This window comes from Musca domestica, unplaced genomic scaffold (genome assembly GCF_030504385.1).
Source record: "Musca domestica strain aabys unplaced genomic scaffold, Musca_domestica.polishedcontigs.V.1.1 56, whole genome shotgun sequence".
Lineage (NCBI taxonomy): Eukaryota > Metazoa > Arthropoda > Insecta > Diptera > Muscidae > Musca > Musca domestica.
Window position 1 is genome coordinate 1,567,038 of NW_026712356.1, and position 16,937 is coordinate 1,583,974.

At 36.7% G+C, this 16,937-nt stretch overlaps 2 protein-coding genes across 2 annotated transcripts; both read right to left on the reverse strand.

The window, feature by feature from the left end:
- Positions 1 to 1,948: 1,948 nt before the first annotated feature.
- Positions 1,949 to 2,767, reverse strand: LOC101893531 (larval cuticle protein A2B). Its single transcript, XM_005183659.4, has 2 exons — positions 2,661 to 2,767; positions 1,949 to 2,514 (listed from the first exon to the last, which is right to left on the reverse strand). The coding sequence occupies exons 1-2, from the start codon at positions 2,670 to 2,672 to the stop codon at positions 2,029 to 2,031; spliced, it is 498 nt and encodes a 165-aa protein (XP_005183716.1). The 5' UTR covers positions 2,673 to 2,767; the 3' UTR covers positions 1,949 to 2,028.
- Positions 2,768 to 10,493: 7,726 nt separating this feature from the next.
- On the reverse strand, positions 10,494 to 11,354 carry LOC101893365 (larval cuticle protein A2B-like). Its single transcript, XM_059128601.1, has 3 exons — positions 11,343 to 11,354; positions 10,888 to 11,261; positions 10,494 to 10,524 (listed from the first exon to the last, which is right to left on the reverse strand). Exons 1-3 carry the CDS (start codon positions 11,352 to 11,354, stop codon positions 10,494 to 10,496), a joined length of 417 nt encoding a protein of 138 aa, XP_058984584.1.
- Positions 11,355 to 16,937: the final 5,583 nt, after the last annotated feature.

A 16,937-nucleotide genomic window follows, 5' to 3' on the forward strand; every position in this document is an offset into this window, starting at 1 on the left:
CAACTCTATCCCATCACCCAATACCAAAATTAGTAACATTTAGTACGTATATCTAAACTAAACTACATCCCCCCATCCTTGATATCAACTGTGATCCAAAATGGGTAACATTTAGTTATTTTCGAATCATTATAGTACATTTTTCCACAAATCATCTCAATATCTCTATTCAGCTCAATCTCTTGTCGTACATTTATAGTATACATTTCCAAAACTACATCCATATCTTAAACACAAACCCCAGTATCTATATCAAATTTCGGGACTCCAGCTCAATGCCCATTGCCAAATATCTCACCCTGTATAGAAAATATTTACAAACCTACCTTCATATCTTAACCACAAACCCCATCATTATCTACATCAAATTTCAGGATTAAAACTCCATCCCCTTACCCATTACCAAATATAGTACCATTTAGTAATTTTCGTACAATTATATTTCATTTTTTCGAAAACAACTCCTTATGCCCAGACTACACGTGTACAGCGAGCCTAATACCCAATTTCAGATTTCAAGCATTCTCTCTTCGCTCAGTTCCAAATTGACCAAATACAGGACTATTTAGTACTTTTCGGATTCCTGATACCAACAGATCGAATTAGAGGATACCAACCCAATCCCTTCACCTAGTACCAATTCTAGTACCACTTAGTACTGTCCGTACAATGTACAGCATATTTCAAAACCTCCACCAAAACTCAAACACAGATACCATCAATAATTTAAATAACAAATTTGAGAACTTTACCTCTATCCTTTTGTCCAATACTAAATATAATACTATTTAGTAGTTTTCCTACACTTGTAGTACATATTTCCAAAAGTTCCTCCATATGCCCAGGCCACACATGAACAGTGACCCTAATACCAAATTCCAGATTTAAAGCACTTTCTGTTCACCCAATAGGAAATATAGCACTATTTAGTACTCTTCGTGCTCTTGCAGTACATATTTCCAAAACCACTTCCTAATCACAAACCAACAATCAACCCTAATACAAAATTTTCAAAATTCAAGCTTCATCCGTTTACCGATAAAGATAAAAAACTGCAGCCAACTTCAGACTGCTGTCATTTCTAAGCCACTCGTCCGATAGCTGTTAAAATTATTCAAGTGACATCTCATTATATTGTTTACAAGCGTACAAAAGCATTTCGATGAGAATTTTCCAGAAAAAAAAGTTATTCGTGATGGTATTCAAGCGTGATAGTGTGATTTCTTTACTTGGCTGGAAAACCAAAAGTGGCTATCGTGGAGGGTGTATTAAAGCTTTGGGCACGCAAACATTCTGGCCGCAGACCTTGGACATTCCAACAGGACTCAGCACCATTGCACTCAGCACGCGCCACCCAAGAAATAAGGCTCCTCGTTTCATTTCCAGCGCACAATGGCTACCAAAATCTCCGGATACCAATCCGTTTGACTATTGTGCCTGGAGTATTTTGGAAAACAAGGTTGACACTAAAAAATACCAAGGCGTCGATCAAGCGCTTCGCCGGGAGTGGACCAAAATACCGCAACGCAACATTCCGGCAGCGTGCGACGGTTTCATTTGCAGTTTGAAGGCCATTTCGTGCCTAAGGTGACCAATTCGAACAAATTTAAACTTATTCTAAAATTTGATGCATTTTACGACATGTTTTGCTTTCTTTCAATAAAATTAAAAAAAAAAAAATAATAAAAATTATGGCGTTTGACTTTTTTGCAGTTTTTTTATCTCACCCTGTATACAGATTTAAGGAAGTTATTTGAAATCGTATTAACTGTGCACTTTATTGAAGAGCAGTTACGATTTTAGACCGATTGAACTTTGAAATCGGATGGGACTAACGTATGGGAGCTATCTATTAATCTGAATTGATTTCCACGATAATGCAATTTTTGTGCACTAACCAATTGAAAGTTATCGATTTTGATTATTCCCCAAGCAATAAAGTTGCGTCTAGATTCTAATTAATTTATTTATCACATTTAGTACGCTTAGACATTCATGGATTCCAAAAGTTTTGAGATCTGTACCATCTTACAAGTTTTTAACATATGCAGCGGGTGCTACATAAGGAGCAGCAACAACAGGAGCAGCAGCAACAGGGGCGGCAGCAACAACGGGGGCAGCCTTTACAACTGGGGCGGCCGCAACAACTGGGGCAGCCTTGACGACAGGAGCAGCAGCAACAACGGGAGCGGCAACAGCAATTGGTTCACGACGAACAACGGCATTGAAACCGTTGACAGGGTCAGCGGTGTAGGTGACGGTACGTCTCAAGCCATCAGGATCGACCAAAGTGTATTCACCACGAACTACATCACCATCACGTTCCTCCACATGGCCCTTAGAGTCACCGGAAAGACCATCTTGGACATCATAACCGAATTTGTATTGGGGATGGGGATCGTATTCCTCAAGTTCGACAGCCTTGGCCAAAACGGGAGCAGCTGGAACAACGGGAGCAGCTGGGACAACGACAGCGGCACTGGCGGCAGCAACGAAGGCGAGAGCAATTACCAACTGTTCAAAGCATAAAAACACAAAATGTTTAATACTTTTTAACACTCGATACTTTTTAGCTAGATATCTTTGTTTGTCAAAATAGGCACTATTCAAGAATCTTCCACATTTTCTTCTTTTTTGGTTTTATTTTCTTGCACACTAACCTTGTAGGCCATTTTTGGTTGATTTCTGTTAAGCCACTTAAATGTTCTTTACACTTTGCGTCTAAAACACGGAATGTGTCTTGCACCGATTATTAGCCACAATTTATACTTGGCGTCATTTTTTTCGGCATTGAGTCGTCTTCATTGATATGCAATATTTGTCTTCTATTCTGTTCACTGTTTTGACCATTATTAATAATCTATTCACGCTCGGATACCACAACATTGCGCTCATATATCCATCATATAATTTCATAACAATGTTCTTTTGGCCAACGATGCCTGCCAACTGTGATCAAATCTTTGAACTTGTTTCAAATACAAATTAGAATTGGGCCAATGTTATAGTTTTCTCCACTAGGATATGGGCACACATGCACTCAGATTTTATTTATAAAACAGTTGTTGACATTTTCATTTGAAGTCCCCATAAAATAACAGTGGGACAGGTCTAAAAGATTTGCGAATTTTGATTCCATCACCATGAAAAAAACGCAAAAAATCTCTAGTTTCTTTATTTTGGCGACCGATACACAAGTGTTCCACTGTTACCGAAATTTACCTCCATGCTGTTTACTTTATAAATAGTCCACAGCTATCCAGCTAGAATCAACATAAATTCCTATTTAAATCTACTCTTGATATTCCAACAATGCATACGTTCTTATGGCAAATTTGTTTGACATTTCGCATAAATCTCTAATCATTTTTATACCCTACAACACTATGTGTCGGGGGTATTATAAGTTTGATTGGGCCAAAAATTATGTAACACCTCGAAATATTGGTTTCCCACATAGGAAAGTATATATGGATCTTCCTATCTCGCCGAGCTGAGTCGATCTAGCTTTGTATGTCCGTCTGTCCATGTTAATTTGTAATCAAGCTACAGGTCGCAATTATGGACCGATTCTCACGAAATTAAAAATGGAGGCGGGTTTAGGGTCAGAATAGAACCCTATTGTTGTAGGAGATGATCGCACGATATTTAGGGGTTAAAATGGACCAAAAACAGAAAAATTTCCTGATTTTGCAGTTGCTCTATAGGCCACAATTATGAACCAATCGACGCGAAAATTTACATGGAGTTTGAATTTAGGCGTGGGCAGAAACCTACCAATTTGGCCATCGGACAATAATTAGCGGTTAAAATAGACCCTAACTTTTATGTAAGAAAATAGGAAAATTTTCACTAAACCGCGAATATTTTCAATCCCAGCCAAATCACAAATACATTAAAATATCACTTTTGACCATTACAGTGATGCTAATAGCCAAGAAATCGGATATAAAGCAAACTAGGTACAATATATATGCCAGAGAATTGATCTTATTTATTCTGCTTATAAATCAAGAACCGCTGGGCCGATTTTCACAATTCCCATAAATTCGGAATGGTCTCTTGCCAGAAAACGATATACCAATAAAAAAAGTGAATGTCTTTTGTCGAATTGTTTTTCAATTTTTGTCATATTTTTTATCGCTCGCGATTTTTTCAATTTGACTTACAATTTTGAATTGTAAATTTTCTACATTTTTACACCCCCCAACACTACCTTTTGAGGGTATTATATGCATTTTGCAATTATCGTCCGATCCTCACGAAATTTTGCATGAGAGTATGGTTAGGGTCAAAATTAAAGCCTATTGTTCTTAAGATGTTCATTTAGAGGTGCAAATTGACAAAAAAATTCATTTTTTCTAATTTTGTAGTCGCTCTATAGGCCACAATTGAAAACTTATTGACATAGAGTTTTGCATCAGAAGAGAGTTAAGGACAGGGACATTATTTTTGTCATTATTTCAAAACCGAAATCTTCCAAATTAGATTTGGACAAAAGTGGACTTCGAACATATTGTAGTGTTGTCGGGTATCACATGGTACCACACTTTTAGAAAAAAAAAAATTAAAAAGGAATATGCCATTCATGCGATACTCTGCCAAAATATTCTTGCCTAACAAATGCATTGCACATAAGTAATTATGTGCAAATACTATGTCCACATGTATGTTGTTTGAAAAAGTTGGTAGCTAAAAATTGATGTTAAAGGTTAGTCTGCGAAAGGGAGGGGTGAAGAAAACCTTAAAGTTTATCTCGTCCAATTGCCTTCTTCCAAAGAAAACTCAATTTTCTCTACAGCAAACTATCTATGGGTGATTTTGTCTTTGGTAATACAAGGTGGCGCAAAAGAAAACTTTTTTTGGCTGTAATTTAAAAAAAAAACAGTAGAGAAAGTCTTAAAGTCGGGCGGGGTCGATTTTATGATACCCTACACCACTTTGCTAATGTAGTAAAGCTCCACATAACAAATAAAAGTTTTTTATGGGAGAATTCAATCATACACGCTATGATTAATTTTAATGTTCAAAAGACTAAATATGCCAAAGCATTTGTATCTTTTAAATTCGGACTTGTATTGCCCATTTGATATATATCTATATATCCAAATCTGAACCGATCTTGATAAACTTTGGCAAATATATTTCTGAGCTGTATTTCATATATTTCCCTGAATATCGTTGACACGGAGTGCATATTACGGCTGTGGGTAACAAATATAACAAATCGGATGAAAAATATATATGGGAGCTATAGCTATATCTGAACCGATCTTCACCAAATTTGACATACTAGCTTCTAGACTCAATTCGATCGTAAGATTTATCCCATTTGGGCAAATATTAGACGTTTGGTGCACAATAAAAGGCAAATAGGACGAAGGTATTTATGGGAGCTATATCAAAATTTTGACCGACAAATGATTTGTGCAAAATGATGCAAAATGACAAATGATTTGTGCAAAATTTCATCTGCATCGGGTAATAAATGCGAACTGTACTTTGTTCACAAAAATACATGGACAGACGGACGGACATGCATAAATCGACTCAGAATGTGATTTTATGCAGATCATCAAAAGGAAGTATGGGTCTATCTCGTTTCTTTTTGCCTGTTACACACAAATGCACAAAAGACATAATATCCGGACCACCTTGTGGTGTAGGGTATAAACAGTAAGGAAAAGTCAAAAGTCGGCCGGGTCGACTATATGATATCCTACACCATTATACATATTTAGTAGATCTCCTGTAACAAAAGAATTTATTTAAAGTAGATCATACCACCTATCAACATTTGGCTTTAGAGCAGTTTAGTTTGATTTCGGAGGGAAATAATTTATGGGAGGCACATCCAATTCTGTATCGATTTTCACTAAATTTGATGGAGACATTTTAATTTTTTATAGCAAATAACATTCCCAAATAGTGCATGATATTACTTCGAGAAGTATTATATTAAACAAGTAATTAAGGGCTATAGTCATGCGGGCCTAATATGCGATACCCTACAACACTACAATATGTTAAAAGCCCCCATATGTCCAAATTCATTTTGGAAGATTTCACTTTTGAAATTATGTCACGGAGCACTGTCCAGATATTACCCTTTCGACCATGGACATTTGCCCAATATTTACGCACTCCGTCGTGCTGTTATTGGTTGTGGTCCATTTAACAGCTAAATATAGTCCAATGGTCATCCAAAATGCTGGAATTCTTCCCTGTGCTTAACGCTCTTCTCAGGCGTGTCGATTGGTTTCAATTGTGTGATCAGGAAATTTTTTTCTGTTATTGGTTCATTTGAACCCCTAAATATTTTGCGATCATCTCCAAAAGCAAGAGGCCCCTCTGTATCTCTAAATTTAGACTCGTCTATATGATTTCAGCGTTTCGGTAGAATGGAAATATTTTATTTTTTCATACAAAAGTAGTGGTCCATTCTACCCGTAGTCCTAAACTCTAACTTCATTTTCTTTCATTTCCTTCTTCTTTGGTTTCCATTTTTCACCTTTATAATGGCTGCAAATTCAGGAAAATGTTTAGTTATTGGTTCATTTCAACCACTAAATATATTGCGGGCATATTTTAAAACGATAGACCTAGCCCTTCTGAGCCTAACCCTACCCTTGTGAGGATCGGACGATAATTGTAATCTGTATATAATAACCCCAACATATGTTGTAAGGTGAAAAAATATTACAAAATATGCACTTCAATATTATAAGCCAAATTGAAAAAATCGCATGCCATAAAAAATATGAAAAAATAAAAAATGTCACAAAATACTATAAAATCTATATTAATATTATTATTGGCATCTTTTTATGCGATTTTTTTTAGATTTTATTCTTTTATGCCAAGAGGGCATTCTGAATTGACAAAATTTGTCAAAATCGGCCCAGCCATTCTTGAGATATAAGCATTCTTGCTAACATCCCCGCCCTTTATATATATATATATATATATATATATATATATATATATATATATATATATATATTATATTATATATTTCGCTATTTATATTTACTATCGACATCTACGTAACGGTCAGAATTGACCTGTTCGTCTATTTGTGATTTCGCTGGAATTAAAAATATTCGCGGTTTACTGGAAAATTTGACTTTTATTTAACACAAATGTTATGGTCTATATCATCCACTAAATATTACCCGACGACCTTTAAAATTGGAAGGCTTCTGTCCAGTCGTAAGCTCCAGCCCCATTCTAACTTCCGCGTCGATTGGTCTATAATTGCGACCAGTAGATAAACTGCAAAATCAGGAAATTTTTCAGTTTTTGGTCCATTTCAACCCCTAAATATTATGCGATCATCTCCATAGGCTTCAATTCTTCAATCCGAAATAGGTTGAAGAGGTATATTGGAGCTATAGCTATATATAGGTTGAAGAGGTATATTGGAGCTATAGCTATATTTGAACCGGTTTCCAAATTTCATTTACTTGCTTCTAGACTGAATTCGGTCGGATGTGCAAAATTCAGGTCATTTGGAATAATATTGGCCATTTGGTGCACATTAAATCCGAAATCGGTTGAAGATATGTACTTGATCCAAAATTAAACCGATCTTGGTCAAATTTATCAGAGGTATTTCTGAACTCTCAAAGGTATATTATTGTTATCGAATGTATATTACCCGTATGAGGGACTGTAAACCCCAAATCGGATAGAACATATAGATGGGAGCTATAGCTATATCTGGACCGATTTACACCAAATGGGAATTACTGGTTTCTAGGGTGAATTAAGTAGTGCTTTTCAAAAGTCAGTCGATTTGGGCTGATATTATCCATTTGGTGCACAATAAACATGATATCGGATAAATTTATATATGGGAGCTATATCGAAATCTGAACCGATCTTGATAAAATTCAGTGATATTTCTGGGCTTTATCTAATGTCTGGTACCAAATGTCATTCTTTTGGAGGGCATATTACTTATGTGAGGGACTTAAACCCCAAATCGGATGAAAAATATATATGGAAGCTATAGCTATATTTGAACCGATTTTCACCAAATTTAATGCACTTGCTTCTAGACTGAATTCGCTCGGATGTACCAAAATTTGGGTCATTTGGTCTTATATTGGCCATTTGGTGCACAAATCGGTCGATGGTGCACATCTAAATCTGATCCAATTATCAGCAATTTCAATGGGGTTCGTCCTTGGTCAAACAATTGTTTTTGTTTGCATAATTTCATATCAATCGGATAACAAATGCGACCAGCATTTTGTTCACGAGAACACATGGATGCACGGACGGACTGACATGCATAAATCGACTCAGAAAGTTATTCTATGAAGATCCTCAAAAGTAACTGTAGGTCTATCTATCTCGTTAAAACAGAACTGATATTAGAAGCCAATCGTAAAATTTATATCATTTTCTGATATTATTACTATTGCGCTACCTTGTACAATTAATTTACCAGATTTTCAGTATCTTGGGGGTTTTTGCCACAATATTCAACCAAATTAGATGAACCTTGATAACAGGGGTTCTCGGCAGGTCTGTTCGCTCCCAGCAAAAAATTTACGATTTAGGTCAACTATTAGGTGTAGCCCCATTTAACGATGCGTCCAGATTTTCGGTATTTTGAAGGTTTTTGCCTCAATTTCAACAAAATTAGATAATAATATGGGTTTCACTATTTGGGTTATTTTCATACCCTTCACCATCTATACTATGGAGGGTATATTAAGTTCCTCATTCCGTCTGTGGTTATCACGCTAGAGACAAAATGAATTAATATAGGAAGTTCGAAGGTGGGCTATATCGGTCGGCGATATTGTATGATTGTATCGACAATCAGTATTTTTCGACGGTATATTTTTTTAAATATTTGAAGTTCCTTCTTAGGTGCTTTTTACTTGTTTTTATTATTATCCCTCTCTCTTTTGCCTTCCTTTGAATTAATTTAAGTTAAATTGTGGTTCTATATTGGCAATTTATTTAGTTTTTAAAAATTCTGTATGAAACCCTTGAAATTCCTAAAATATACATACTGTTACATATGGCCTATATTTAATAGTGGACTTATTTTCACAAAATTGAGCAGGGAGAGATTCTGTAAGCTCTGAACTCAAAATGTCAAGTAACTCTTCTGCTCCAAGCCTTCAAAATACCAACAAGTAAAAAAACATTAAGTTCGGCCGGGCCAAACTTTTAATACCCTCCACCTTAGGGTAAAAGAAACATTAGAAGAAATGTGGCAAAAACCATTAAAATGCCGAATATCGGGAGGTACCGTTATATGGGGGCTACACCAAATCGGGGACCTATAATTACAATGTTTCGCCGCACGAACTAGGACCCATTATGACCCACAAATACCAATTTTTAGACAAATCAGTGAACAAAATGTGGCAAAAACCATCAAAATACCGAATATCGGGAGGTACCGTTATATGAGGGCTATATCAAATCATGGACTCATGCATGCAATGTTTCGCCACAGGAGCTGGAACCCATTATGACCAACAAATACCAATTTTCAGACAAATCCGTGAAAAAATGTGGCAAAAAAAAACTAAAATACCGAATCCGTGAAAAAATGTGGCAAAAAAAAACTAAAATTCCGAATATCGGGAGGTACCGTTATATGGGGACTATATATCTCATCTCGTGGACCGATATATCTCATTTTCAATACCAACCATCCTAGCCACAATGCAAATTGCTCTGCTACATTTTGGCGCTCTACGTCAAATAATGTGGGCTGTATCGTGATTTCAACAGACAGACAGATAGACGGACAGACAGACTGACGGAGAGACAGACAGACAGACGGACATCGTTAAATCGACTTAGAATTCTATGCTGATTATGAATATATATACTTTATGGGGTCTAAGACGAATATTTAAGGATGTTACAAACGGAATGACAAAGTTAATATACCCTCCTTTCCAAGGTGGAGGGTATAAAAATCTGGAAATCAAAACAAAAATCAAATACTGGAGGAATCTACTTATAACTCTAAATGTCAAATTACACATGATTTGGTTTAAATTTGTGGTCAAAACCTTCAAAATACCGAAAATCAAGAAGAAACTCATATGGGGGCCTTATCGAAACGTGGACCGATGTGTCCCATTTTTCATATAAAACATAATAGGGCTAATGTAAATGTCTGAGCAAAATATCAAATCGGTAGAATGCTTCCCTGAATTAATCGCCGTTTTCGAGGATCTCACCCTAATGTGCGACGTCAGCAATAATATCTGATTGATTTTCTAGTGTCATTCGGCAAATATATAGGTTACGAACAGCATGTGGTTCACAATTCCACTACCTATTATGAAGGAAAAATTTGACGGAATTTATTCGGAATCTCCCTTTAAATAATAAACATATTTTTTGGTTTTAAATTGTATTAAGATATTTTGTATTTATCTACAAACTACGGCAACAATTTTGGCTAACACACAGTTATCAGTCACATAATCAATTAACAATAATGGCATTTAATGGTGGTGAGCATAGTAAGCTGGAGCTGCGTAGGTGGTGTAGGCTGGGGCAACGGACTTAACAACGGTGGCGGGAGCAGCATAGGTGGTGTAGGCTGGGGCAACGGACTTGACAACAGCGGGAGCTGAGTAAGTGGCATAAGCTGGAGCTACAGATTTTACAACAGCGGCTGGAGCAGCATAGGTGGTGTAGGCAGGAGCAACAGTTTTAATGGCGGCAGGGGCAGCGGCGTATGTGGCATAAGCTGGAGCTACCGATTTTACAACAGCAGCTGGAGCAGCATATGTGGTGTAGGTTGGAGAAAAAGTCTTGACGACGGGAGCAGCAGCAGCATAGTGAGCAACTGGGGCAACAGTTTTTACTACAGCAGCGGGAGCAGCATAGTGGGCAACTGGGGCAACAGCCTTGACAATGGTTTTGGCAACCAAAGGTTCACGACGCACAACAGCATTGAAACCGTTGATGGGATCGGCAGTATACTGGACGGTACGTCTGAAACCATCAGAATCGTTCAAGGAATATTCACCGCGCACTACATCACCATCACGTTCCTCAACCTGGGTCTTGGAGTCACCGGAAATGGAATCTTGGACATCATAGCCGAATTTGTACTGGGGATGAGGATCGTATTCTTCGACAGCCTTAGTCAAGACGGGAGCAACGGTCTTGACAACAGCAGCAGCAGCGGGGGCAGCATGATACACCTGAGGGCTAGAGATGAAGCCGGCATTGGCAACGGCAAGGAGGGCGAATACAGCTACGAACTATAAGAAAAAAATGACCACACATATTAATTAAACTCCTGTAGTATTTCAAATCATTCATTCATGGATTGATTAGCTTACTTTGAATGCCATTTTGTTGACGCTTGGAAATGTGACAACGAGTCTGTGTTTCTTCTTGGAGTTGAAGTTGAAGTGTGTTATCTTTCATTGAAATTCAAGAGGCTTTTATGTTATAAGCTACCTCTTCGGCACTTTATGGCTGGCAAGCGTGGCCTGTACGAGCCAGGGTTAATTGTGGGTCCATTCAGGTGTGTGTGTGCGTGTGTTGGTTGTGCTTTTTGTAATTGTAGATCAAATAGCAAATCAAATGTAGCTGCTGGCTTTATTACCACCGATTATCGAGAGCGCAGTTGTCTGAATTCATTGCCAACAATTGTAATGAGCGTTGTCAAGTGTTTTCTGATACAGTTTCAATTTTTTTGTGTTTTCCATGTTAACGGTGTCGATTAATTAACTCCGCTACTGTGCAAATGCAGACAGGCGCCTGGTGACACAAAGAAGCACATACTTGCCGTGTCGGTATGTGTTGAAATTTTATCGAAATTCCTCCAAAGTACTTGCAAAAATCTATTTTTGGCGATGATTAATCGCTAATGATTTATGTGTGAGAAAAATAAATCCCTTCAAAGCTTATGTTAGGCAGCCGGATATGCGTTATTGTTGGTTGAGTGATAAGTTGTGAACGGTTTAAAGTACCTTTGTTTGGCAGACGAGGGTAGTTACCAAAGTAAACGTATATTTTCAATAGGATTTTTGAAATTGTAAATTTTTTACGAGTTGAATGCCAAAGAGTTCTTAAGACATAGCTTCAATCAGTTCAGTGTCTCATAAGCCTACAACTCCAGTCCTATATTGTCTAGGACTCTAAAATAAACTTCGGAATGAAAAAAAAATGCCGCAAAAGTTTTGCTGAATATATGAATTTAAAACTGAGTTTTCTAAGCTACAGTTCTACGCATTATGGCTAGAATTGGAATAAGCTCATTAAATAGGTTTATATTTTTGGAGGTTCCTACTAAAAAAGATAATAAAAATATAGAGTGTTAAAATTTTTGAAAACATTAGTTTTGCATCAAATTCCGTTACACTTTCGATATTTCATTCGGAGGCATCAAATACATGAAATCGACCGAAAATATATGGGAGCTGTATCCAAATCTGAGCCGACTTCAATATAATTTGACAAATTTTTATTTGTACCAAATTCCGTTACAAATTCCAAATTTTATTTGAATCGGATATACTCTACCCTCTGAATTGTCTATATATGTCCACGATATCGTATATCCCCCATATAACGGCACACCTCCTCCAATATTCGGTATTTTGATGATTTAAGCCACATTTTCAATAGAATTGTCTGAAAATCCACACAAGAAGTTCCTTGTGACTATGTTACCCCCTGGAAGAGAATTACCTACGTCGGTCTAGGATATCGTAAAGCCCACATATAACGGTAACCCCCTATATTCGTCATTTTGATGATTTTAGCCACATTTTTTAATGGAATGATCTGAAAATTCTCACAAGAAGTTATTTGTGAGAGAACTGTCTATATAGTTCCACGATATCATACAGACAAATTTTTTAATGGAGTTGTCTTAAAATCCATCTGAGTACTTTACCTCCTAGAAGAGAATTATCTAAATAGATCCACGTTTGAGTATAGCGCCCATATAACGGTACACCCGGTATTTATACCTTCAGCCATATGGCTACAGAGGGTATACATCATTTGATACGGTCAAAACGTGCCTAGTCGAAATAACGGTTTTAGACCCTAGGTCTCTTTGGACCAAATACGTCTCATGACATTTGGAGTCGATCTAGCGATGTCCGTCCGTCCGTCTGTCTGTCTGGCTTGTGCGCACGATAACTCTCGAAGGGAGTATCCGATTTGGCCCAAAGTTGGTACATCGTAATATTTTAGTCAAACTTAGACAGAGTTCGGAGGTGGGCAATATCGGTGCACTCTTTCTGGTACCTCCCCCACAAAATGTCGAAATTTTCAAAGAATATATTTTCTGCACAGATAAACAAACGATAATCCGATTTTGCTCCAACTTTGCAAATTCTAATATTTGCGTCAGTGCTAGGTCAGGTGCCAAAATGGACAATATCGATCCACTCCATCAAGTACCTCCTCCACAAATGGTCAACATTTTGAATAATTACAACTCTAATAAAATGTGATGTAAGTGTCCGATTGTCTTCAAAATTCTCACATCTCAATATTTTTATTAACCTAAGGGCGGGTGTTAGAATGAAATACATCGGTATACTCGTTCTGGTACCTCCCCCACAAAAGGTCGAAATTTTCAAAAAATATATTTTCTGCACAGAAAGAGAAACGATAATTCGATTTTGCTCAAACTTTGCAGATGCTTATATTTGAATCAGTTCTAGGTCAGGTGAGAAAATTGACAATATCGGTCCACTCCATCAAGTACCTCCCCAACAAAGAATCAAAATTTGGAATAATTAGAACTCTTATAAAATGTGATGTAAGAATCCGATTGACTTCAAATTTCACACATACCAAAATTTTTATCAATCCAAGGTCTGATTTGAAGATGAAATATATTAGTCCACTACTTCTGGTACCTCCCACACAAAAGGTCGAAATTTAAAAAAAAAAAAAAAATCTACACAGAAAGAAGAACAGTACTCCGATTTTGCTACATCTTTGCAAATGCTGTTATTTGCATCAGTTCTAGGTCAGGAGTGAAAGTGGATAATATCGGTCCACTCCATCAAATATCTCCCCCACAAAGGGTCAACATTTTGAATAAACACAACTCTTATAAAATGTGATTTAAGTGTCCGATTGTCTTTATGTTTGACACATCCAAATACTTTTATTAACCCAAGTTCTGGTGTTAATATGGAATACATAGGACGACATTTGGTACCTCCCCCACAAAAGGTCAGCATTTTAAATATCCATGAAGCACATAAAAGCGAAATTAACATCAGATTCCACTCAAGACTTTGTATCTATCAATATTTCTATCAACACAAGATCTGTTATAAAAATTCTCAAAGAAAGCGAAATAAGCATCCAAGCGAAATTTCTAACACAAGTTCTGTTATGAAGTTATATATATATATGCGAACCCCTTTCTGGTACCTAACCCACAAAGGTCACAATTTTCAATGCTTTTATCTGTCATAACTTGTGAAACAAGCTAGCGATTCTTTACAACTTGCTAGATCTATATACTAAATGTGGTATATCGCGCACACTTTTAACATTTTCAAAAAATTAGCACATATAAAGTGAAGGAAGTAACCAATGCAGTAAAAACTGGGGCGTCGCAATATTTATATCATATTTATTTAGATCCGATACAAAATGGACAATATTGGCCATTTCCTTCCAAACCTACTCCACACTCCAAAAATTTGAATATTCATAACGGAATCAAAATATATTTAAATAATCGAACATTGGCTGAGGGTAAACATCTGTCGGCAAAACTGACTGATTTTTTCTAACTTGTTTCATTATTTTTGAGGCATTATTCACCGGAGTTGTTTGAAATTTCGTATATGAAGTACGGAACACTTATTACAGCCTACGAGACAAATTACTTATGCAGGATCACATCTTCGTATGGCCCCCATATAACGGTTTTCATTTGAGCGGTATTTTTCGATGAAATTTTCTTGAAATCTTTTAAGTTTCTTCCAAAAAAGTTCGGCACGGCCGGAACATAGCTGCTTTTTTACTTGTTTGTACTAAATTCCGTAACACATTCCAAATTTCATTGAAATTGCGAATACATATCGTGTTTGGTCCATCAAATATTTGAAATCGGACGAATATGTGTATGGGAGCTTATTCCAAATCTGAACCGATTTCATAATAAATTAGCAAATTCATTTGTACATTCCAAATTGGAATGTACAATGGTCGCCTTTGGCACGAATTATGGCTTTTAAATGGCCTTCACTGTAATGAGCAGAATGTATTGGTTTCCTACATAGGAAAGTATATATGGATTTTCCTATCTCGCCGAGCTGAGTCGATCTATCTATGTATGTCCGTTCGTCCTTCTGTCCGTCTGTTCATGTTAATTTGTAATCATAATCACAATTATGACCCAATCCTCACGAAATTGAAAATGGAGTTGGGGTTAGGGCCCGAATAGAACCCATTTGTTTTTGGAGATGATCGCATAATATTTAGGGGTTGAAATGAACCAAAAACTGAAAAATTGCCTGATTTTGAAGTGGCTCTACAGGTCGCAATTATAGACCAACCGAAGAGGAAGTTAGCACGGCGCTAGGGCTTGGGGCAGGGCAGAAGCTTTAAAATTTTGATGGTCATCGGATAATATTTAGTGGGTGAAACGGACCATAAAATTTGTGTTAAATCAAAAGTAAAATTTTACATTAAACCGTGAGTATTTTTTATCCCGTCGAAATCACAAATAGACGAACAGGTCAATCCTGACCGTTACGTAGATGTCGGTAGTAAATATATCGGATATATATAGCGAAATATATACAATGTGTATATACAAAGGAAGGGGATGTTTGTTAGATTGCTTAAATCTCAAAAATGGCTGGACCAATTTTGACAAATTTTGTCAATTCAGAATGCCCTCTTGACATAAAAGTATAAAATCTAAAGAAAATCGCATAAAAATACGCCTATGAAGATGTTAATATTGATTTTGTAATATTTTATGACATATTTTTATTTTTTCATATTTTTTATCGCATGCGATTTTTTCAATTTGACTTATAATATTGAAGTGTATATTTTGGAATATTTTTTCACCTTAAAACACAGGTTGGGGATATTATATACAGGTTGCAATTATCGTCCGATCCTCACGAAAAGGGTAGGGTTAGGCTCAGAAGGGCTAGGCCTATTGTTTTCAAAGATGTCCGCTATATATTTAGGGGTTAAAATGGACCAACAACTAAAATGTTCCTGATTTTGCAGCCGTTATAAAGATCATAAATAGAATGGACCACTATATCTGTCTGAAAACACCAACATTACTTACAGGCGATATCCGAAATACACAAAAGGCGAACTTCTGGCTTTTTTATGCTGATTTCGTTGACGATTATAGACAAATATCATAAGAATATATATAGATGAGTCTAAATTTGGAGATACAGGGAGACTCTTGCTATTGGAGATAATCGCAAAATATTTAGGGGTTCAAATGAACCAAAAACAGAAAAAATTTCCTGATCACAAAATTAAAGCCATTCGACGCGCCTGAGAAGAGCGTTAAGGACAAGGAAGAATTCTAGCATTTTGGATGATCATTGGATTATATTTAGCTGTAAAATGGACCACAACAAATAACAGCAAGACGGTGTGCGTAATTTTCGTGCGCAAATTTCCCTGGGTAATATCTGGGCTGTGCACTGTGACATAATTTCAAAAGTGAAATCTTCCAAAGTGGATTTGGACATAAGAGGGCTTCTAACATGTTGTAGTGTTGTAGGGTATCACATGGTCGGCCGCGCACGACTATAGCCTTTGCTTACTTGTTTTTTTTTTACATAAAAGTTATGGTAAATATAAACAACAGGTTTCTATCCTGCCTCTAAACCCAATTCCATTCTAAATTTCGTTGGGATTGGGCCATAATTGCGACCTGTAGCTTAGCTCGGCGAGATGGGAAG